This window comes from Rhinolophus hipposideros, assembly GCF_964194185.1.
Source record: "Rhinolophus hipposideros genome assembly, chromosome: 1".
Taxonomy (NCBI): domain Eukaryota; kingdom Metazoa; phylum Chordata; class Mammalia; order Chiroptera; family Rhinolophidae; genus Rhinolophus; species Rhinolophus hipposideros.
This window is the reverse complement of record NC_138047.1, coordinates 37,111,889-37,137,563: the sequence shown is the minus strand read 5'-3', so window position 1 is coordinate 37,137,563 and position 25,675 is coordinate 37,111,889. Positions and strand designations below refer to the sequence as shown.

Below are 25,675 nucleotides of genomic sequence, written 5' to 3'. Positions count from 1 at the left end.
TATCCCTACACTGAATAAAAAATATCTTTTCCATGCTCCTAGACAATTTTGTATATACATCTATTATAGTCCTTATATTATCACATACTTAAATAATTATCCCATACTAATTCTTTCTAGAACAAAGTTAGACATAAATATGTGAAATTTTCTTTCTCTTACTCATCTCTGTAAGCCTGATCCCAAGAATAGTGTTTGTCATATATGTATAATACCACAGAAATACAATGTACTTAAATCTTAAAAGGGCAGTGCAGGGCCATGTATTAGGAGACACACACACACTATATATTCTAACAACCCTACGAAGTTAATATTTATAGATGAGGAAAACGAGGCTCAAAAATATTGAAGAACTTTGCTGAATAAATGAATAAATAAAGAACAGCATGAAGACGAAAGACTAAATAGGAATTACCTTATCTATAAAAGCATACCAGGCAATGTAACTATTGCTGATTTATTGACAAGGGGGATTTCCATGCTAACATATGGGAGGAGAAAACGCATGCACATAAGCATACAGAAAATTCTAATTGACTTAACAAACGTCTACTAACTACAGAAATCTTGTTCAATTCTGAGAACCAATCTCTTTGGCTTAGTTCTCTAGTGTTTTTCCTGGAATTTGGCTGAAGAGTGGTAAGTAAAGAGGACTAAATTGACCATAGATAAACTCTTAGGTAATTCAGAGCTCTCAATATTGGTAAATCCACGCAAAATAATCTCTGTAAAGCAGGTTTTAATGAAATATGCATTTCTATAAGCAAAGTTAGAAGAACAAATGTGAAAGTATAATTTACTAACCACACAAACATCTGCTTGTTTGCACGAACAGGTTGGGCTGATTAATAACTCCAATTGAGAACGCAGTTTCTCATCATCACCAAGAACCTGGTTAAATTTCTTCACAAAATCTTGTGCTTTCCCAGGGTCAGGCAAATTCTCTATAAAATTAAAAGAGAGTCAATATTACACATGTAAAACTCCTCTACTAACTAAAAGGAAGCTGTCTTAAAAATACTGCTGAGCCATCAAAAGACAATCATTCTAACTGGTACTTAGAAATAAAATTACTAAGAAAAAGACGATTTTTCTCTTACTGAGCCTTAAATTGATAGCCCCATTGAGTGAATTGTTTGTCTGTTTCGAAATTTATTATATATCCACAGAGTTAACAAACATACTCACTTGCTATGGTCATCAGTTTTCCAAACATTGCAGAACAGTTAGCCTCTGACTGAAATTTAAAACAAAAACAAGAAGTCACATGTGCTAACAAATTTCTGTAAGAAAATCTGTGCTCCATATTGTACATTTTTTTAAAGTTAAAAAAAAATTTGAAAAAAAATCCATCTCAATATACCCACTAGAAAATGGATTACTGTGTCTAGGATTACCATATTCATACTCTAAACTGGTAACGAAGAATTGTGGAGTAGCAACAACTATTAAGTTAGAACAAATAGAAGGAAAGGAGATGTCAGAAGGAAGAGATATTTAAAAATTTTTAAAGAGTATATAACTTTCATAGGGAAATTAATTAGTCGGAAGATTGAACAGAAGATAATTACAACAATTATATCAAAATTACTGTAAAATCATAAACCAAAGACAATTAACTAAAAATGTGAAGAGTAGAAAATTTATCTTCCTGAATAGAGTTCTACTAGCTATTTTGTGGCCCATTAGTTAACCTCAGAAAATCGTCTTTTCTCCAAAAGGTACTTCTCTTTCCTCCATCACATAAAGTATGACTTTATTATTAAATTTATATGAAACTTCAGTAATTTGGATCAGAAATGAGTAAACTATGGTTCCACAGACCACCTGTTTTTGTTAAAAATTTTGTTGGAACACCATCTTGCCCATTCATTTACATATTGTCTATGACTCTTTTTCCACTACAAAGGCAGAGTTGAGCAGTTCAACAGACTGTACGACTGCCAAATCCTAATTTTTTACTAACTGGTCATTTACAAAAAAAGTTTGCCAATCCTTGCTTTAGTATCCATGGACCCTTTGAGGGGTCTCAGCCTATGGTTCCCTGGTTAAGACATGTATTCTACCAAACATGAGGTGTGACCAAAAACGACAGTGAATGTTTAAATAAAAAAAATTTATTACAGTAAAAGACACATTGCCATTAACCCCTTCAAAGTACTCCCCCTTGCTTTGAACACACATATCCCATCGTTCTTGCCACTTCTGAAGTGGTTCTAGAAGTCCTCTTTTGTGAGTGTCTTTAGTTCTGCTATCGTGGCTGCCTCAATGTCCTAAATTGATTCAAAACATTTACCTTTCATGGTCATTTTGACTTTGGGGAAAAGCCAGAAGTCACCGGGTGTCAGATGCGGTGAATAAGGTGGATGAGGACACACCGTAATGTTTTTATTGGACAGAAATTGCTGTACCAGAAGTGATATGTGACACGGAGCCTTTCCATTGTGATCACAAAATATGATGAATGCTGCTGCTTAGTGCCATCCAACCAAAAGGCAGGGATATTCAATATAGGAAGAGGCACGATGAATCTTAGTAACAGTATGTGACAAATTTCAACTTGTTCGGTGCACTCAGTTGGGTGTGAGCTACGGTTGAGAGAAGGTGTGGTTTTTTTCTTCAGCTTTATTTATTTATTTAGTTAGTTAGTTTCAGGTGCACAAGACAAAATAATACTTAGACGTTTATCATTTATATCCCTCACTCTGTGTGAACCCCCCGGCCCCCATCTACTATCCCTCTGACATTGTACAGAGCCATTACATTTCCACTGAGGTGTGTTTTAAAGTGTGCTGTACATCATCCTCCATCATGACAAGCTCTGTGGCACACATCACTTCTGGTACGGCAATTTCTGTCAAATAAAAACATTATGGTGTGTCCTCATCCACCTTATTCACTGGATCTGGTACCTTGTAAGTTCTGGCTCTTCTCCAAAGTCAAAATGATTCAGGACATCGAGGCAGCGACAACAGCACAACTAAAGACACAAAAGAGGACTTCAAGAATTGCTCCAGAAAGTGGCAAGAACGATGAGATAAGTGTGTTGGCAGTAAGGGGGAGTATTTTGAGGGGTATTAATGGCAATGTGTCTTTTACTGTAATAAATTTCTTTTTAATATAAACATTCACCATATTGTTTGATCACACCTCGTAGTACATTTAGAAGTATTTAGGAGGTCATTCAAGTTTCTTTCCCCCACCTTCTAGAAAATGTTGGGCAGAATTTCTTTAATTTGACTTTGGCATTTTTATAGGATTGATACCTGATTTGCTACTGACTCTCCACTGAAGGACCAAAAAACGATGGAGTAAAAAAATTATGACTTCTAATAGAATTTTATCTTGAGGTTTAACTAATTATTTGAAAACTGATAAACTATATATAATATCTTAGTGTCTAAATATTTGATAAACTAAAAAACACCATTTCTCCTCATGCTGGAAAAAATTTTTTATTATATTCATTTGAAATGGAAATCTAGCTTGGATAACCACAGCAATTATATTTAATGGACATTTGAAAAGTAAAAGACTTGAGATAATTTTTGCTTACTTCATTATATGTAACTACAGAAAAACTGAACAATGACTAAAACAAACTGAATTTAAATGAATCATGAACCTACTGTAGGCTGCTTGTGCAAATCCAACAGTTCTCGGACATGACTTCTAAGCATGTTCTGACACTTCCACATTTCATTGAGAGCTCTGTAAATAAAGTTATAAATATGAAAAAAGTGCATAATATAACAATACTGGTAATTATTCAACTTTACTAATTTTCTTGTTGCATTGTGTAGATGCACCATTCTTCTACATCTGCCTAAAATTTAAAGGACCAGAAAATTTATTAGGATTAAGGTAGTTTAGTTTTTAAAAGTTCAATATAAGGCTTCTTACGAGAAAAAATATATGAGAAGCTTAGAAGGCTGAATAGGATCCTGCCAGGTACATGAAGGAATTCTAAGCAGAGGTAGTTAGGATGTTCTGGTATAAAGAAAGATAAAATGTCATCAAAGTGCATGGCACATATAGGAAACTGAAAAAAAATGATAGGCTTGGAGCACAGAGTATGAATGGGGGAGCATCAGGAAGCTGGAACATACTATAGAAAAGGATCAGGTCATGAAGACCTTTTTGTGCAAGGCTATAAGGGGGTATACATAAAGGGCTACAGATTATTTCAAAATATGAATGATATAGGTTTCAAATTTCAATGAATATGTTTATTCTAGACTCTTTTCTGTCCATGAAAGCAGATTTTCTTCTCGACAAACGCACTCCATAATTCCAGGTGGCCAGAGCATCTCTAAGAAATTAGTCCGTATCTTGAGTATTCTTTGCCAAATATTCTGAAACATAAATTCAGACTAAAACTTCAGGCCAGGGGTTTACTACCTACAGTATTAGGAACCACTTACAAATTGTTACCTTTGTGGAATTTCTACTGAAAAAAAGCATGATCTCCATCTAATGAGGAAACACTGGACAAACCCTAATTGAGGCAACATTCTACAAAATAAATGACCTATGCAATACTCTTCCAAAAAATGCCGAAGTCATAAAAGACAAAGAAAGACAAAGAAAGACCGAAGAAAGGTTCCAAATTAAGAGACTAGAGACATGACAACTAAATATGCAATGGATTACAAAGAACATCATTTGGACAATTGAGTAAATCTAAATACACATTGGATTAGAAAATAATATTGAATCAATGTTAAATCTCTTGATTTTGATAAGGGTACTCTGGTTATATAAGAGATATTCTTGTTCTTTTGATAAGGGTACTCTGGTTATATAAGAGATATTCTTGTTCTTAGGGAATATAAACTGAACTATTTAGGGATAAAGGGATCCAATGTCTGCGTCTGCAATGTCTGCAAAGTACTTCCAAATTGTTCAAATATGCAGAGATAAAAAAAAAAAGTATATGCACATGATAAAACAAATGGTCAAAATGATGAATCTGGGTAACGGAGATATCACAATGCTTAGTAAGATTCCCACAACTTTTCTGTAAGCTTGAAATTATATGAAAATTAAAGCTATTATATATAAATAGTTGAGGTTCTTATTCAGAAGAATTAGAATTCTCAATGACAGGACTTATTAATATTTACTTTTTAAAAAGCTTTATTGAAGTGGAGTGACCACATGTCCCAGTTGGCCTGGGACATTCAAGTTCATGCCAGTTGTTCAAACAAAATTATTAATAGTACCTCCTTTCAGTCTCAAAAAACTCCCAGTTTGGACAATCAATCTTATGGTTATTCTACATAGAGGTTATTTGGGTATGTTCGCCTGACAAAGAACCAGTTCTTGGTTCTTAGGCTTAGTATATGGTAAAGCTCCAACAGTGTAATTTAGACTCCAGTCAAGAGGTAGACAAAAGATAATTTTGACATGGGGACTTTGAATCCCTGAAACCATATCACTGATTCAGTTGCCAAATATGGCTACGCATATAAAAATATTCTTACTTTTAACTTACCTGAACGTATAAGATTTCTCTCTATAAATATTTATCTGAGGTTCTTGATTCAACTAGAAGAAGCAACAACCCCATCAACAACAATTAGATAAGATAAAGTAATTTTATGAAATCTTCAGGAAATACTCAACGAACAATCATTTAAAAAGTAACTTACTTGACAGCATTTGGATCCAAACTAGCATATAAATAATATAAGCATTTCATTCTCTCTTCTGTTTCCAGGTTGTGGGGTACAACATACTGAGCAAAGATTTTCTCTACCAACAGTCTATGAAAAAAAAACCACCAAATAACACAATTATTTTATTTTTTTAAGAGATTTTTCTCTAGTTTATGCACCCTTTCCCCCATAACACTATTATTCTATTTTTTTTTTTTTTTAGAAACAGTAGTCATATTGTATTTTAACTACCTCATGCAAAGGTAACATACCATTGGTAATATCTGTGTGTGCAAATACAATGAAAAAGATCAGTATGTGATCAGTTCCTTTCTTTGGAAGTACAGTTATTTTTAAGTTTAGAGTTATGGTTGCTATTTGTGGCTTTACTTTTTGTCAGTCAAACTTTGTTCTAAAAGGATTACATGTTATTTCTAAACACAGGGTTCTAGGCTGTCCATTCCACCCATTCTTCTTCATTGTTCTGGAGTAACAGCAAATTACTTAACACTACATATATAAAGCTATGATCTTAAGAATAGCTAATTCTCAAAAAAACACATTAATTCCTTCTGATTATAGTTCATCTCCTTTCCCATGTTGTCAGTAAAATCAGGGAGATCTTTCTTCATACTACTTCCTAAAAATTTAGCTTTTTCTGTGTGTACATCTGATCTCTCCTTTTCCACATTCATTCTAAGCTTGTATTATTCAACGTCACTGCAATAAAAAAATACGAGGGCTCTTCATTAATCAATGAAATACATATCCAGTGATGCCAAAGTAGTCAGTCTAATTCACGAAACATTACAAACTATTTTGCAAAAACCAAAATCATTACAATCCAACACAGAATTATAAGTAACATTCAGAAAAAGAAAATGACATAAGGCCCCCAATCACTCAAGAAAAAGTTTTTCGTAAATATGTATGGGGGTCGATGGTAACCATCCACCTACTGTGGTGATCATTTCACAATATATACAAATACTGATAGTGCCTCCTTTATGTCATATGTCTGAAGCTAATACAAGTATTATACCTGGGTGCCAAAATAATGTATACACATGACTAGTATTCATCTTTTGTTATCAATACATATTATTCCAATTATTTTTTTAACTTTTTATTTAAGTGTGTTTTTCCTGGACCCAAGTAGTTGTTCCAATCTAGCTGCGGAGGGCACAGCTCACAGTGGCCCGTGTGGGGATAGAACTGGCAACCTTGTTGTTAGGAGTACCATGCTCTAACCAACTGGGCTAACTGGCTGCCCCTTGAGTATTACAATTTTAATACAGTTTTTTCCTTTCTTAAAATGAGTATACAGGGGAGACCCGTTAGCTCAGTTGGTTAGAGCATGGTATTAATAACACCAAGGTTGCCGATATGATCCCCACATGGGCCACTATGAGCCATGCTCTAAAAAAACAAACAAACAAACAAACAAACAAAAAACGGCCAGATGGCTCAGTTAGATGGTGAGCTCAGAACAACAGGGTTGCCAGTTCAATTCCCACATGGGCCAGTGGGCTGCGCCCTCCACAACTAGATTGAAGACAACGAGCCACTGCTGAGCTACCAGAGGAGGGACAATAGGATGGCTCAGTTGGTTAGAGCGCAAGCTCTCAAGGTTGCCGGTTCAATTCCCACATGGGATGGTGGGCTGTGCCACCTGAAACTAAAGACTGAAAATGGCGACTGGACTTGGAGCTGAGCTGCGCCCTCCACAACTAGATTGAAGGACAACGACTTGGAGCTGATGGGCCCTGGAGAAACACCCTGTTCCCCAATAAAATAAAATTAAAAAAAGATTTCAGTTATATAAAAAAAATGCATACATTTTTTGGGTACCTTCTGTATACCAACTATACCTGAATAAAAAACGTGACAATTCTGTAATGAAGTTTTTATTATTACTCCTTTTTAGATAAAACTGAGGTGTGCAGAAATTGTCAGTTGTGCAAGAACACATACCTAATAAGGGGCAGGATTGAATGTTTGGTCTCTAGTCTGGACTTCAAAGCCCATGCTGCTTTATAATCTTGGCTAGAATCTTATTTAAACATAGTATGTATAAATACACAAAAAGTGATTACTAGACTTAGAAATAAATTAAAAATTAAGAAGTTATATTTTTTAAAAAGTGAAGCACTTTTATATTCAACCAATCTACCCACATATTACTCACTTGTCATCGATGCTATTCTGATAATAAATATGCAAAAGTTTGTCCTTTATCCAGCTGACTTTCTCTGCAGCTTCCTTTCCTGCTTCACCATGAAGACAATATTTCTTGTAAAGCTGCGCCAGACCCATCATAGCTTCTTTTCTTACTCGCCACTAGAAAATATAAAGTTTACTGGGTGAGCTAGATACCAAACTTGATTATATCAATCTGCAAAAATTGCCAATTCTTTAGTAGGTTGTACAATCACTCTTAAGTGTACAAAAACTGGCACAAAATTTATTTTCATAACAGGCAAATAGCTTCACCAATAATTTTTAATATGTTCCCACTTTAAAATCAGGCTACTTTAGAAATTATCCACTGCAAATACCGTTAAGTCTTATCTGCTGATTTTCTATTTCCCTCAAAGTCAAGGAACAGTAAATCTTATGGCAAATTCATTCGATTCTAAAAAATATTTGGCCAAGTTTTAGAAGTGATCAAAAGGTAAAAGAAAGTGTGTAAGTAACTCTGTAAACAAAAATCCTATCATCTGCAATGTTTTATACTAGTTACATCCCTTTTGATATTAACTCAGAATAAGAGCAAAACTTAGTACCAAGGTCCTAGAATTACTAAGCTGGAAAGCACAGTAGTGATCATCTTAAATAAACTTTCTTACTTTGTAGATTAAAAGGGTAAATGATTTACTGAGCCACATCCTAGTTAGTGAAAAACTCTGAGACTTCTAGAGATTGGGATGGTTTACTAGGAGGAAAGAAAGGTAGTGGGAGGGAGGGTAGACACAAAAGAAGACTATAAAAACCTAGAGTTAGAACCATGATGGTGAGATGTAATAAAAACAAAACCTAAGAAAGATATGTCTCAATAACAAATCTGAGCACATTTAAATTATCTTTGGTTTACTTAAGTTGATACTCCCTGATAAAATGTTTGTATCATTTTTTCATTTATAGGCTATTTAGTGGACAGAATGAAAACTCCGTTCCCATACAACAGGTAACAGATGTCTTTTGACATTTCTTACAAAAAAGCCAGAGAATTTAAGCAAGGAATTCTAAGATTAAGTCCTGTCCCTATAGTTTATAAAGGAGAAAACAAATTTTAGAAAGCCTATACCCAACCCAAGGTCATCTAATTTATTACACCAAAATCCAGGTCCTAAAATGTCCAGTAGGTGCTGTTATGACCATATTATCATGCAGTCTCAGGAAGATTCATTTATTCACTTTCTAAAACTATTATATAAACAAACACTGATAGAAGTAGGAGTGAAATGTTTCTAAAAGGAGGAAATAACACAAATGGCAATCAATACCTTAAACCATTGTGTGTGGGCAGTGGGGTGGGCCAGTTACCAATTAACTAGTGAAAGTATCATTTCATTTAAATTAAATTAAATTAAATTAAATTAAAACCAAGGGGAAAAAATTCTTCAGATTCAGAATTATTGACACAGTTAAACAAGTTAAACAGTGTCCACTTTACATAACGGCCTCCTATGACTATTTTAAAAGTAAGCACTTAAAGAATACCTCTTGTTTTATTTCATAACAAAGAGATACTACTTTTCTACCCTGAAATAATAGTTAAACTACACTGGTTTCGGGAGGACAGCAAATTTTCAATAATGCCTCAAATAAAATAGCTCGGTACAAAGGCAACCTATGTTCAAGATGTTAATAAGTATTAACAGCATGTCTAATCACCGGCCTTGCATGTCTATCTCTTGCCTATGGATGACAATATTCCTTAGCAACTGCTATTGCTGTTCTGGGTACTATTTTTCCTTATCAACCCACGTTTTTACTGCATCCACCTGGAGCAAATTACACAAAAAAGTAACTAAACATAAACCATCATTTCTGCCCTTAGATTGGCAAAGCAATATGAAAACATCACCATCATAGAAAGTATGACATTCTTCTAGTTTAACGAATGACAGATCCACCTAAGTTATAAAGGATAGTCACTTTTGAAATGCTAAATATAAATAATAAATATAGGTGATTAATCACTAATCTTTTAAAACACATCATGTAAGGGAAAAGGGAAAACGAAATTTTAATTCAGCTGTTCTTTTTAACATAAGCTAGAAAACAAACTCATGCCCAAGATCTGAGAACCTACAGAATCCAATGTATTCATTTTTAAAGATGTAATAATTAAAACATACACAGAAAATATACAAATTATTAGCTCTTTATTTGGTATTGTATTCATTTGACTTTCATACAGAAAAGCTTTAAATATAAGAGAATGTCTATTGCACTTAGCGAACAATTTAAATGCAGTAAACTACAAAAAAATAAAATTCCTCAGAGTTTACCCTTTTATCCAGTGTTCTTTCCCTTACAAAACCAAGCAGCTGATCATTTACTAAGGCAAGGTCTCTTTTGGCAGCTGTTATTATGGTAACAATGACATCATGACGAATAGCTTCTTCTGGATCATGTGATCTAACTTTCAAATATTCTGTAGTAAGAGAAAAAAACTTATTCTGTAATTAAGAGAAAAAAATGTTATTTAGCTACGATAATTATGTTCAGAATGGACTAACCCTTTAACCTTCAGTCCATACTGAAACAAAGTTTGTAAAATGTGGCATGAATTAAAATAATTTTATTTTTGAGGTGGCAAATCCCTATATAATTACAAAATAAACTATACCATACTATTACTGCAAAGTCACATCTTAATAAATAATGTTTTTTACATCAACTATTCTGAAAAAGTCAAATCACAATGCAGTATCTGATTAAAAAGATTAGAATTTAAGTTATAATACAAATTAAAAGACAAAAGAATAACAGTAAAACTTGCTTATAGCAAGTTTGATAATAGGTATCTATCTGCACATTATACAATACAAAATACAGAATTAGATTTCCATGAGCTATAAAAAAAATTCCTAAATAATTACAATACAAACAAAATCTAAACAAAAGAGATGATATTTCCTTTTTTTTGGTCAACAGTATTTTGATAGAAACCATTTATTTATCTGCTGCTAACAAATAAGTAGGTTAAAATGCTCTGTGTTCCAATGAAGAATGAGAAATTCTAGTCTAGTGCAGAAGATAAGTCACTTTCCCACTTATTATCAGATGTTACTATATTTAATTATCACATAGGTATAACGGTTTGTGAGAAATCCAATATTATAAGAGCCTATGTCTTCAAACTATAATTTCCAAAAATTTCCAAAGGATTACAATATAAAGATTTCAATTTTAATTTTATTGTAAAAATGTGAAATCATTTACTAGTCTATGACAAATATAGATCTGAAATAGTGCTAGAGTTAAAATCTAGTCAGAAACTGAAGTTAAAGTCAACGGCCACATCAACAATACATTTGTGTGATGACTCCCATGTTTGTCATATAAACCAGCTAGCTTACCTGTGAGATCCTTTGCTAAATCTGGGTGATTCATTAAACAGTGACTGGCAAATTTCACACTTTCTAATCTCACAGGAACATGAATGTCATTAAATCTACATTTAAAAAGATCGCTAAATATTAGTTGTAAGGCAAAATAATTATTTTCAATATATATTATTTCAATATATAAGGTACATATATCTAACATTATGTAAATGCCTATAAACAGTTACCGATTAGAAAATGTGTTGATTATTATAATGACAGTAAGTATGTTCTGAAGGAAGAATATAAAGTAAAAAGACAAATAATTTCACAAAAACATTTTGAAAACAAAATTTGTTTACCATGCTAAAACAAACAAAAAAACAGTCTACTTTGTAGAGTCAAAAATTTAAGAGCTTAAAATTGTGCTATAGTACAAACAAAAAATATTTGAAACACACAAAATCTACTTGAAAATATTTTACAGGAGGAAAATACTAGGGGGACACAAGATAGAAGGCAAATCACATATGAGGCAGATCCAGAAGGTCAAAAATGAGTGCATGAAATGCCTGTATCATACTGCCTCATAAGAAAGTTTTATATGGTCAGGACCAACTTGTATTGAAATGCTCTTTTAAAGGTATAATATACTGTAAGAATTAAATAAATATGAACCACCACAAGTGAATTCAAAATTGCACACATAATAAGGATAAGCTGAGCAACTTTCAAAGTTAAAATTTATTACTGGGCAATTTAAAAAACATTTATCAATTATAAATAATGTGATTTTAAATAGCAGGAAATATTTTTATTTTTGAAGTGATCACATAAAACCAATTAAACTTATTTAATAAATGTTTTAATATCCATGGCCTCCTACTTTCTTATCCAGAGATAATCATATTTTAATGAAATCTTGCATTTAAGATTTATAATTTTCTATCTGCCAGAGAAAAATGAAAACACTGCCATTTATGATCAATTAAATTATAAGGTATTAAAATGCTTACTGCTAAATTAAGGAAAATAGTACAATAAAACAGATAACACTGTTAATACTTCTTTGTTTCAATGAATCAGAGACCCATTGTTGGAGATAGCAGTGAATGTAAAATTATGAATGTAAAAAGCCTCTTATGGTGGATTTAATTTTCACAAGTAACCCAGGTAAAAATGGACTCTTGCACTTCTGCTTAAATGTTTTGCTATAAATACTGATGTCAATCACAAGGACAGAATCACTCCTCTATATACTGACAAGTACAGTTGCTTCTTTTCTAAATTCTTATGAATTCTAATTTAATTATCCAAATAGTACTTATTCCTATTAAGACCCTCAAAATGGCCTGTTTTGAGCAAGTAACTTAAGATATCATTATGTCAGTATCCAAAATTTCTCAGATTTGTTTGTTATATTTTAATATTTAACCTAAAATCATTACAAGGAGTATTGTATCAAATTTAAGAAAATTTCTGAGCCCATTTTTTGAATCAGTTGAATTAAACAATGATGAATCTCAAATGTTCTCCAGAATTCTCATAGAAAAATCAACTTTTCAGTCACTGTTTGAAGCAAAGAAATATATACAGGAAATGCAAGGGCAATTTAATAAATTTCATAGGTTTTCAAACTTATCATTAAGTTGACAGAACATAATAATTCTAAGTTCTTGAGAAGAAACATTGAAAAAACTGTTCAAGTGAAGAATGATGTTTTCAATTTCAAAATCATATAATAAACACCAAATTAGTTCAAAACAGACATCATTCAATTAAATAAGCTACAGACCTAAAACATAAGCATTAGTAAATAAATAAATTGCTGGAATGAAAAACGATGTGGATTGGATCATTATGTCTTCAGTGTCATGATTTACTTAAAAATCTTAAGATGAACAGTGTTAGATGTTGCCTACTTATTCTATTTATTATGACATTATTTTAGCACTAAAAAGATTAAAAGTGTTATGTGGGTAAACAATAAGCTATCTTCATAAAAATTTGTTCTATAATTTATTCTTCAAAAAAGACAGCAACACAGATACTAAAAAAACAAATACGTATCAATTAAAGTTTTGGTATTTGTGGTTTTAATCAAGTGGACCATATTGACTGGCCTCTAAAGTTTGAAAGAACCCATAGAATGTTATGTTCTCTTACCGTCCAAGAAAACACTGCCATAGAGGACGATTCTGTGTTGCCAAATCAGAATCTTTAGAACCAAACAATTTAGCTAAAAGTCGAACAACAGCTAATCGCTCTTCTCCATCATTGCTCTAAGGGAAAAGGGAAAATGTATGAACTCTGAGGTTTAATCAAATCACAGAAAATATAATGGAACCTCCTCGAAAAGCTTCAATTTTATATTTCTGTTTATAATGATGAGGACTTGAAAATATCATTATGCTCTTTTTTACTACGTAGACATCGACTTGATTCATGTGAGATCTTCCGGTTCTTCCCTATTAATAACATCCTCCCAACATGCTCATTTATGCCTACTTTACTGCTTGTTTGTAATCTACACAGAAACATGAAGATAATCATTCAATTCTAATATTCCCTAAGACTCCTATAAAAAATTCTGAGAGAGATGAAGCTGGAAAAAATTCCCATCTTAATAGCCTTTTTTACAAGGAATCTTTCCTGTAATTTGAGCTCCAACATAAACTCATATGAATTAAGGTTTTGCGACACGTGATGTTATGTGAAGGATCCCCTATTGCATGGCAACAAGGCACAGAAGAATGCCGTAATTCAGGAAAACTCATTTTAATAGAACAAGAATCTTATGAGGATCTACAGGGTAAAGTGAATTGAACACTATAAAAAAGCGAAACTTAGTTGTTTTTTGACAAGAACCTCCTAGTTTCTTAACCTGAATCAACATATGCTATGAAAATTCTGTTTCAATTTCACTAGTGATGTCACATCTTAATATAAATTAAGTTATTCTGAAACTATATGGTGTGTTTATTTAAAATCACATTCATTTACTAGGCTTCATTTACTAGAATATGATTTAAAATCATATTCATTTACTAGGAAAATAAGGGCAATAACTAAAAGCAACTGTTAATTTTTTAAATGTTCAAATACAAAGTCCCAAGCAATACCAAAAATCCAATAAACAAATATTCATGAGAAAAGATAGTAAGTTAAAAAAAATAAAGACCACGGAGTATATAGTCTTTTCCTTATGAATATCTTAACGTTCAGGAATAGAAGTTTTGTGGGTAAAATAGGCAATTTATCAAAGAGATGTAAAAATGAAAACTGTCAAGCTTTAACACATTATCACAAAATGACTTTCTTCGGCAAATTTTTGCTCAAGCGATGTGATAACAATACAGATTAGTGCTGGCTTTCACTAAGCACAATTGACTGGCCAATGTGGTTTAATTTTTTAAAGAAATCAATTTATCCCTTAAATGTCAAACACTAGGAAATAAGGGGAAATTTTATTCTACTTGCAAGTGACTACTTTAGTAACTTAGTGATTATTTCAAATGAGGTGACATTTCACATCTACATATTTAACTACTGAAATAAAACTGTGAGAATTCACCCGTCTTTTTAAAATTTAAAATATATTCCTTGAGTGAGGTAGGAATGGGATTATAGTGATGGTAATTTATTTTGGTGCAAAAATAATTTGGTATCTCTGATGTACAGCTAATATGTACTATTAATCTATCCCAAAGTGTAAAATTATCTCATTGAGATGTTACATAATGTACTGTTTGAATACAAATACATATTTGTATGTATCTTCATAATTAAAAGGGTGGGTAAAAATTAGCAATTCTGCATCAACAATTTACCAATGACTTCCTAAAAGAAATCCAAAAAGCATCTTAACTTTTATTTCTCTTTAATCCTTGCTAGGAAAGGTAACTAACTCTATTATTATTTCTAATTACAGAGTAACTGATTCAGAACAATTCTGTATGAAAATTTCTACTTACACCAAAAATAGAGCAATTATGACTGTTTTATAATGTTTTTAAAATTTGGGGAATAAATGTAAATGTTAGTCTCTCACTCTCTGTGTGGCATGAAAATAGTCTTAAATGTAAAATGTGGCAAAATTTCCTGATAAATACAGCCAAGGCTGCTAAGTAGCACAACTCCAGGGTACGCCTAAACCATGAGAATAGCACTCCATAGACTTATGCAGTGGACATAATTGTATGGACAGTGCATACAATTGCATAGTGGCCCAATGTAGAGTAAAATCAAAGGAATTGTAACCAAGGACTCTTAATTATGAAAAGCTGTAGCTATATGATTCAGTCATAAAAGCTTCCTAGGCTATCTGCTTAACATATACTAGTGACTCAAAAAGGGGCACCCTAATTATACCAGGGGTGCCCCGAAAATGCATACACATGGCTTGTATTCATCTTTTGTTATTGGTATATATTATTAAAATTTTAATACAGTTTTTCCCTTTCTTAAAATGTGTACACATTTTTTTTGGCACCCTCAGGATATAGATAGTTCCTAAACTACTCTGAATCTCAGTTTCTTCATTCGTGATGAGCAAAATAGTAGTGGTACAGGCTAAGGTCGCAGTCAGGAGCAAATAAGAACACAGGTAGTGGGCATCTGTTCTAAAACAATAACAAAATATTCTATTATAACTATTTTTTAGACACAGCATTAGTTCAGTATAAAGTTTAAAAAGGGCATGAATTTGTCTAGGAACACAGAAAAACATAAAAACCAATGGCCTTGTGGGGTGTGTGTGTGTGTGTGTGTATATAGTACTAAAATAGACTACAGAGTCAGAAATAACATTGACTACAGGGTTAATTATTTTAAAACAGGGAATTTAAAAAGCTATAAAGGAATTCTTATTCACATACCATTAAAGTACATCTATGAAATCAAATTGTATCAATGAAGAGAAGGTTCTAGTCATTTTGTCAAATCATCTGATTTTTTTTAAAAAAGAAATTGCACACATCTGAACTTTTAAATAAAATGTGATTTTTAAATTTTTTCATTCATTCAATGTTAGCAACTAAAACGAGAAAAGGCTTTGTATGAAATTTTGAAATAAAATCTATCAAATAAAACCTATTTGGGGGCTGGGTTCAGCTTGGTAGCAACTTTTGCTTTAGATAAATGAACCTACAGAAGAATGTGGTATAGAATGGCGTATGAACCACTACTATGGCTTAGCTTCCTTCAGTTTACATTAAGTCCACACATGGAAATCTACTAGGTGCTAAATCCTTCTCACCATCTATCACGGCAGTCTTGTTTAAGGATAAAGAGCTTCACTTTTCATATTCAGTCTCTATGAATAGACTGGGAGAAACTATTTTAATGCCTAGAAATAATTTGCATGGAAACATATTTAGGCTGTTGTTAAAACAAACTCTTAATAAACAAATAAAACCTTGTTTTCCATATAATATTTTCCACACAACAGTGTTTCTTAGAAGCCTGGTACAATGTCCTTTATACTAAATAACAAATGATTGTATTAGGTTGGTGCAAAAGTAATTGCAGTTGAGAAGGTTAAAAATAATTGCAAAACCTGCAATTACTTTTGCACCAACCTAATAATAAAAGAGTTCGAACAATTCTTAATTATCTATACATGTTTTAAGAGTCTAGAAATCAAAGTTCTAATCCCAAATCTGTTTTAACTGTGTAACTGGGAAAAATATTTCACCTTAAGTTTGTCATCTTAAAAATAAAAATTGCATTGTTACCCCTAATTGTACCATAGCTTGATTTAAGGATCAAATAAGATATTGGATATAAAAAAAACCTTTCAAAAAGGTCCAAATATTCCAGAATATTAAAATATTAAAATATTCCAAAAAGTCCAGAATATTAAGAAAATGTAAGGTGTTACCTTCTGTCGTTTAGCTAGGATAGAGGATCAAGTGTCAGGTTTTTCATATTTTTTTGAGGGCTTATAAACTCCTTGCTTAGTTATTAAAAAAATATACTCCCAACTCATACAGTAAAATTTCTGTCCTTGATCTACAGTATGAAAAGGGTTCATATAATTATAATCAAGACCCTTTGAGCACTCGGTTTGAAATCTTTTGATGTTCTAAAACATGTCTATCTAATAATAAATATATTTTAATAACGTACCATAAGTTTTTGGGATACTACCATTTTTCATATCTATTATTTGTGTCACTGTGTTTATCAGATATTTAACAACTAGGTAAGTTATAATTCTGCAGTGTAAATTCTATCACCTAGATGAGAGATACTGTTTTATTCAAATAATGCAAAATGTATATACCTTAACTATATACCTTAACTATAGATATAAAAAGATAAACTGAACTCACATTTTCTTTTACAGTTAAAGAGAAACTATGTGATATATAATTTTCTCTTAAAGCTTAAAGGGCTTAAAAATTATAGTCCTACCTTCAGTTTGAATTCAAGCTGCGGCATGACAGATAATAATAAATGAGGATCTATAGCAAAAAGTTCCTGAATCAGATCAAATACATGTTCTGACAAATCACTTACTGACGATCTTCCCAGTACCAGAACTTGATTGAAAAACTATAGGAGATATTAAAACAAAATAAAATATCCATTTAATTAAAAAACTTGGATAGGTTTTTTTAATAAACATGTTAAAAAACAATGTAATTAGGCATTACATACACAACTGAAGGGATGAAACAGAACAGGTCTATTTCAGTTATTAATACCATGGTCACCAAAACAGATGAAATAAACCTTTAAATATCAAATTACGAATGCCACATGGAGGAAAAAGGTTAAAAAGAATGGATAGTTAGCTTTCTTTCAAATTAGGGTTTGTTTCTAGGAAACAACTTTCATTGAAATGAAACAATTTAGATAGTTTGTAATTCATCATAGAGAATTTTATAGAGAAATTTTCTTATAGCAGAGAAAATTTTTAAAGTTGTAACCTTTTCCTATTTAAGTCTGACCAATTTTTCCATGACTAATAACAAAGAGTATTTAAAGGTGGGAATGAGTTTTTTCTTTTTAATACTCTGAGAAAGTCAAACACATTTTGACTCAGGACAAAGAGCAGGAAAAGGTGATGATACAAAAGCTAACTGATAATTTAAAAGAATGCTAGGAAGAAACAAAGAGAATATGAAAAGCGCAAATTAAATGATACCTCCACTCCCTGCCAAAACACATACAACTTAGAAAAAAACATTAAATTTAAAAATGCTAAAGAGGCAGTTGTATGCAACTGATATAAGCATGTATTTTTCTGGTAGTATCATCAAATGATATATTTCTTTTGAAAAGCAACATACATTAAGAGTTAGAAAATACTCAAATTTACTAATGCTGACCTTGAAAAAAATAAAGAAAATGGTTTTAACAAAATTTAAAAATAGACACAAACGAATAAGGGTAGAACACTAATTCTGGAAGAATATATGAAAATCTGTTGGTGATAGTTATTTTTGAGAATTGAGGATTGGGTATTTGGGGTGGAAGAGACAAATTTTTCACTGTATACTCTTTTGTACTAGTTGAGAAAACTTTTTTTTTAACCATGTCTAAGTATTAATTTAGTAATATAAATAATACTAATAATTCATACCATTCAAATTAATATACTCTCACTTGGGTTACATTCACAAATTATTAAAGGAGAACAATGATAAAAATCTAAATATTTTCCTACAAGGCAGCAGGGAAATGGTTAGATAAATTATGGGTACACGTCAATTCAAAGGAACATTTATAGTCATATTATAAATAAAAATATCAAAATATGGATCTATACAATAGGAAGAAAATTCAAAATTTTATTAGAGTATGTGAAAAAATAGGTATGAGTGTAAGCAAACTGCTACATTGAAGAGAATTATAACTAATTTTTTTCAAATTACTTTATTGATTTTTTTATTGGGAAAAAAACCAACTTCTCAACAAAGTAAAAACAAGTATTTTTATTACTATATGACAACTATTTAAGAAGGAGGGAAAAAAAGTTTTCAAAAGAATGACCTAGAGACACAAAGAGGAAAATACAGATAGAGAGCCAAAGATAAAGATGAAAGGAGAAAGTGAAAGAGATTAGCATATCCAGGAGATAAAAAGATAAACGAAAATATAAAGGCTAGAAGAGTTGCCGACAAGTTTTCATAAAATAACATCCCCCACCTTGTGCCATTTAAAAATAATGTCTTAGTAAAGCTTACAAAGTCATGTGGCACTTGATCACATTTGAACATATCCATTCTTCTATATATTTGCTCTATATCAATAGAACTGTTCACAGGCTACATAAATCTACATGTGAAAGGCTCTAATAAATTAGTACATGGATGAAGGATTACATAATTACGGAATAAACATAAGCAGAAATACATACATTGGCAATGCATGCCTCAATAGTCTGGACTGTTCTTTTCAATAGGACTTTTGCAAGGTCAAAGGACTGCTTATTTAAATTCTGGAACACAATAAAAATATGCAGTTACAAATGATTCAATGAATTTATGAGCTAGCACCATTAGAACACTACAGTCTTCAAATCTACAAAATTTGAAGCAAAAAATACAATGGAATTCCATTAAAGGTTTTACCCAATACCTTTTAGTCAAATGGTCTTAAATGCGAATTTGGAAATAGCACCACTATCAATCAAAAACTAAAATGCATTACATAGTCAGTTGGCCAAAAGTCCAACCCTATATCAAGTTTAATTTTACTAAACTCAAAATTGACCTAAGGTTTTTAGGTTTGTTAACCAATTTGAACTGGCAATTACACCCATGTACCCTAAATAAATATACACACACCCCTCTCTAAGGCACGACATCAGTATTTCATTGTCTAATCAATGTGTGCTCTGAGGAAGAGTATACCTGGAAAGTTTCCAAGTAAAACTGTCAATCAATTATATTTTTGAAATGTGAATACTGTGTTCACTCTTCAAGAGTCCCAATGCACTGCAACATATTAAAGGGTCAAAGAAAGACTGTAGAAAAGATACATATTTAATTTGTTTAAAACTTATTGAAAATAGAATTCTTGTTTTAAAGAATAACAGTTCACATCTCTATACTTTGAAGTTTTGGACCAAAGTGAGATTCAATTGCCATCATTTTGCACCTCTTCCAAAAAGATACTAAGAAACTCTATACTCTCTCTAGGTTAGTAGTCAGCAAACTTTTGATACAAAGAGCCAGATGGTAAACATTTTAGGCTTTGTGAGTCATATGGTCAGTTCTGCAACCACACAACTCTGCAGCTATAGTGTGAAAAGCAGTCATAGACAAAATAAAAACACAGAAGCATGACTGTGTTCAAATAAAACTTTGTTTACATAAATAGGCAGTGGGCCAGATTCAGTCCATAAGCAGCTTTCTGACCCTTGCTCCAGGCTTTTATTCCATTGGCAAAAGATTAGCTCAAAATTAAGGCAAACTTTCTATTTCTTAAAAGGGTTTATTTTGGGGGTGGCCGGTTAGCTCAGTTGGTCAGAGTGTAGTGCTGATAACACCAAGGTTGCCAGTTCAATGCCAGCACGGGCCACTGTGAGCTGCGCCCGCCTTAAAAAGAAAAAGGGGAGGGAGGTATATTTTGTACTTACAAAAATACTCTATAGCTGGAGTAAACACCAAATACACTATCTATTCCTCTCAAAAGCTTTTCCTCTTATTTTGCTTGACATATACTATTTCCTTGCCACACTCAAAATTTTGACCAATCACAGCTTTATTTAAATTAATAAATTTAATAAATTAATATTAATAATTCAATAATTTCAATAATTTATTAATGACATATTTGCAATAACGTATTAAATATAAATAATAAAATAAACAATTAATATTTATTAATCAACAATTTATTGATAAATTAATTGATAATTTTAATAAATCAATATCAATAATTTAATAAAATTAATAAACTGCAAATAATGTTTAGAGAGTCAGAGAGAGGAAGAAGTTATAATTAATTATATTAATATCTGATAATAGGTGACTGAACCATTACAAGGAAAAGAACAGGAGGGTAAATATCAATAGTGGGATAGGCCAGGAGCTTGTGAGAAGCTAAATCTTTCAGTTCCTTAGGAGGACCTAGCAGAAATAGAAAAAGGAAACGAGAAATATACAGCTTTGAATCACCCTTTCCCCATAAACACTAATGTTAATAACAGTCAATTAACAAATATGAATAACTATGGTTAACATTAACTATAGTTCCCATTTCTGCTCAAATCTTTTTCTCAAAGTGCTTAAGAAAAAAAGAGTATGGATTCTGAGAACAAATCCAAATTCCTATGTTCCACATTTATGTTACAAAAGAGAAAATACATTTTCTTTAAAAAAACTAACCAAGATAGTACTCTAACTCCTTGCAATTCCCAGATTAGATATGACTGGTGAATGTGAAAAATTTTCACTTTTCCAGAAAATAGGTAGCACTTAATTGAATGAAAATCTCCACAATATAATGTTAACCAATATATCTTTTAAAAACAATAATTGCTACAAGACTAATGTGTGTTACTCTGTTTTATTTGAGGGCTGGAGAATGATAGTAGGAATAATTATGTGGGATTGCAAATGGTGAAAAAACAATTATATTTCATATGTGTAGTACTACCTTTAAACATTAATCTTTATATATTTTCATACATACAGACCTTATGTGCAGGAATGAGGTTAATAAGAATGGAGTCCAACAATTCTTGAGTAACTCCATCACCTTCCATGATGATAGAACTCATCAAGTCTAGCATGTGCATTTGTACCTTCTTATTGTGGCTATTGCTAAAAAAAAGGAAGAAAAAAATTCAGGCTTACAAAAAGAAAGTTAGCAACTATCTCACATATATAAGGATTTTCATTTGAGGGAACTGTGCCAACAATGGCAGAGAAATTTTACCTGCTCTACTTACTTTCTCCCTCTGTTGACTATTACATAGCTAGAAGATACTGTTGTATAAAAACAATGGCCTTTAAAATGAATTAAGTCCCTACACAATTAGGATTCAAACAGTAATAAAGAGAAAAATCTTAAAACTGGGTAATAAAAGATAATTATGTACAGAGGAACAAAGATTAAAAATGGAAAAACTTCTCATTAGAAACACTGTGAATCAGAAAAAGATAGAGCAACATTTTTTAAAGTACTAAAAGAGAAAAAAAAGAAAAAAGCTGATCAACCTAGAACTCTTACCATGAAAATAACTTTCAAAAATGAAGGTGGAATAAAGACTTTTTCAGACATACAAAAACTCAAAGAATTCTATCAGCAGCAAACCTGAACTATAGGAAATGTTAAGGGAAGTCTTTGGGACTGAAGAAAAACAACACCAAATGGAAATCTTCATCTACACAAAAAGTAAAAAAACACCATATATATGGTAAAGAACACCAGGTATATGTGTGATTAGATACAAATCAATAAGCTCCTCTTTCAAAAGGCAAGTCTTTTATTTACCAATACCTATGATGAATTACTTTAATTAGATAATTAGGTCAATAAACATTTAGATTCAGGGAATAAAAATATTAATAGGATCAAAGAAAGCTGCACAGTGTGTATGTATAAATAATTGTGAGAGGAAATAAGTAGAAATGCAGAGTGGGACTTAAGTGGATAGGTAAGTTTGCAAAAGAGGCAGAATGATGACAATTTCAGGAGTAAGTTTTTTTATTTTGTTGGTGATTTTAATTTTTCAAAAAGTTTCAAAACAAGTAAAATGCAAACAGTGACCACAAATTTTTCCCATCTCTGTATGCACATGCCTTTAAAATGTTGCTCCTCCCCTCAAGACATGGAGTCTGTCTAACCACCATTTGAATCTGGGCTTGCCTGTATACCTTGCTTGGCCAATGAAGCGTAAGTAAACATGAAATCAGGAGAGGTTTAAAAAGTACTTGTGCGGTGGGGCTTGCTACTTTTGAAACCCAGTCAGCATATGAAGAGGCCTGGGCTAGCCTGCTGGATGATCAGAGACAGACACCTGACCCAGTTCTCCTATTACCTCAGCAACTGCCAGGTGCCCTGCCAACTGACTGCAAATATAAGTACAAGTTCTGCCCAGACAAAAAAGACTGCCAGGCAGAATCACAAGCTAAACAAAATGGTAGTTGTTTTAAAGCGACCAAGTTTTGCGTTGTTTCGTTATGCAGTAAAAGTTAACTAATACAAAAGTTAACTAATACAAAATGTATTGTATCATTTATTTAAAGGCCTTCAGTTAATTGCCATAGGAAACTTTTACTTATGCAATCTTTTATAAACTTCTATCTCTAGACTACGTAGGTCCAGTCCTTTCCTCTTTATTCCAAAATAAACTCTCTTCCTACCATTTTATCAAAGGAAAAGGAAAAGACGATACAGTATCCGTAAAAATATATATAGAAAACTCTAGAAATGTGCTGTCCAATATGGAAACCATTACCCAACAAACATTTGGCTATTGAATACTTGAAGTATGGATAGAGCTACATGTTCACATAATGATGTTTTGGAGCTAGTGGATAAATATATTATTTAAATAAATTTCATTTGTTTCTTCTTAATGTGGCTACTACAAAACTTAAAATTTATGTGAGATATATTATGTTTGTATATAATGTAATCCTGTAGAACACATTTCATAACAGTGCTTGGTTTACCATACAAAACACAAAAATAAAACACTGGACCGAAATCAGAGTTTGGGCTCTCCTGTTCAGCAATTTGTCCTTAGGCAAGCCACCACACACTGTGCATTAGTTTCCCTATTTCTATAAGGAGAGACAAAGCTTCAAGATTTTTTTCTAGCTCTAAAATGAGAAGATTAATATCAAAGTTAGTGTGCTTAACAGCTAAGCTATTACCGGTATGCCTCTCGGCACTCACTGATGGTACTTACAATACTTATAATTTCCACCTCAGAATTTAGTACTTCTTTATATAAGGTCTCATACCATTTGCTTTACAACAATCAACCAATATAATTGATACCATAGTTTAAAATGGTAGTACAAAGGGAAAGGCAGCTTTCAGATGATAAAATTTCTATTTATTTTCCTTTTCATGGTTAAGACATCTAAGGAAAACATTTTCTTATAACTAAAATATTTTAGTGTATATGCATAGTACATGTTACTTCAATACACACAGCAAGAAAAGAGACAAACAGAAATGCTTCAAAAATAACTTACTTGATCACTGAGAAGAGAGTTCTAAAAAGCTGAATAAAAATTTCATTGCAATCTTCCAATTCAAAGCAGATGTTATATGATTTAACCCAAGCTAAATTCTTAAATAAATAAATAAAGATTATTATTTATACACACAGACTAGTTACACAAAAGCAAATTCATTAATAAAATTAAATTTCAGGATTAGAAATCTATTTAAAGCTTATAAAAGTCCAACATACAACATTAGTTGTTAAATCAGTCATGTCCTCCGACCTTTAAAAAGACATATATTTGTTGGCATCAACCTTCTCTAATAGAAAAATACTATATTGTTCGAGATTGGTAGACATATATACATACAAAATAATAAGGAGCCGTGAAAATTAATTCAACTTAATCCCTTTAAAAAAAGAATAAAAATAGAAAAATAAAAACAGAAGAATGAAAATAAAGTCAATTCCACTTAATTCCTTTAGAAAAAGAATAAAAATAGAAGAATGAAAATAAAGTCTCAAATAATGTAATAGTTTTTCCAATGGAATATACCTTATCTTTTCAGGAGATGAGGAAAAAAAACCCAAAAAACCATTTATATATATAGATATACATATATATGTGAGATATATTATGAAGTGGGCTATGTAAAACAAAAACAAAAAGATTCATTTCACATTATAAAGTAGTTACTATTAAGAATTTTTTACTACATGAAACAGGGTGATATTTTTCAAATAAAAAAATTTTTTTACCTCTAATAAATAAAAGTATCTATTGAACTGTGGACTCTTTGTATCCTCCAAACCTTTTAATTGTCTGGTAATAAACAAAAATATGTCCTGTTAAAAAAATGATAAAATATATTAATTTAGGCACAAATAATTATTATTCTTTCACAATATACGAATAGTGTATATATATACACACACATATATACATATACGTGTATATATACGTGTACACATATATACATATATATGTATATATATATGTGTGTGTGTGTGTGTGTGTATATATATATATATATATATGTGTATATGCTTTCTCCATTATAAACTACAATAAAAGAAATTCTCCTTTAGCCAAATGATTTAGGACTGGCCTAGTGTATTATTCAAATAACTGGAAAAGAACAAATCATATAGAATTCTATTCTTTAGAAGCAAAAATAAAGATTATTACTGCCACAGATCTTTAGGATTTCTCATTCTGACAAAACCATAGGTTCTATAGCTTGTTACCCTTCTTCTACTACATAACTTCCATTTTAACATCTTCATCATTCATCATGGCAAACAATTATTTT

The 25,675-nt window shown here is 31.6% G+C and overlaps 1 protein-coding gene across 2 annotated transcripts in view; it reads right to left on the bottom strand.

Moving 5' to 3' along the window:
- PDS5A (PDS5 cohesin associated factor A) overlaps positions 1–25,675 on the bottom strand; it is a 107,269-nt gene that overhangs the window by 53,900 nt on the left and 27,694 nt on the right. For both annotated transcript variants that reach the window (XM_081061687.1, XM_081061688.1), the window contains exons 4-16: positions 25,122–25,208; positions 24,391–24,488; positions 21,876–22,002; positions 19,590–19,670; positions 17,639–17,779; positions 13,388–13,503; positions 11,255–11,349; positions 10,181–10,326; positions 7,852–8,003; positions 5,658–5,771; positions 3,633–3,714; positions 1,192–1,240; positions 808–947 (exon numbers count right to left, since the gene is read on the bottom strand). In XM_081061687.1, the coding sequence (XP_080917813.1) occupies positions 808–947; positions 1,192–1,240; positions 3,633–3,714; positions 5,658–5,771; positions 7,852–8,003; positions 10,181–10,326; positions 11,255–11,349; positions 13,388–13,503; positions 17,639–17,779; positions 19,590–19,670; positions 21,876–22,002; positions 24,391–24,488; positions 25,122–25,208 (1,428 nt within the window). The remainder of the gene's footprint in view (positions 1–807; positions 948–1,191; positions 1,241–3,632; positions 3,715–5,657; positions 5,772–7,851; positions 8,004–10,180; positions 10,327–11,254; positions 11,350–13,387; positions 13,504–17,638; positions 17,780–19,589; positions 19,671–21,875; positions 22,003–24,390; positions 24,489–25,121; positions 25,209–25,675) is intronic.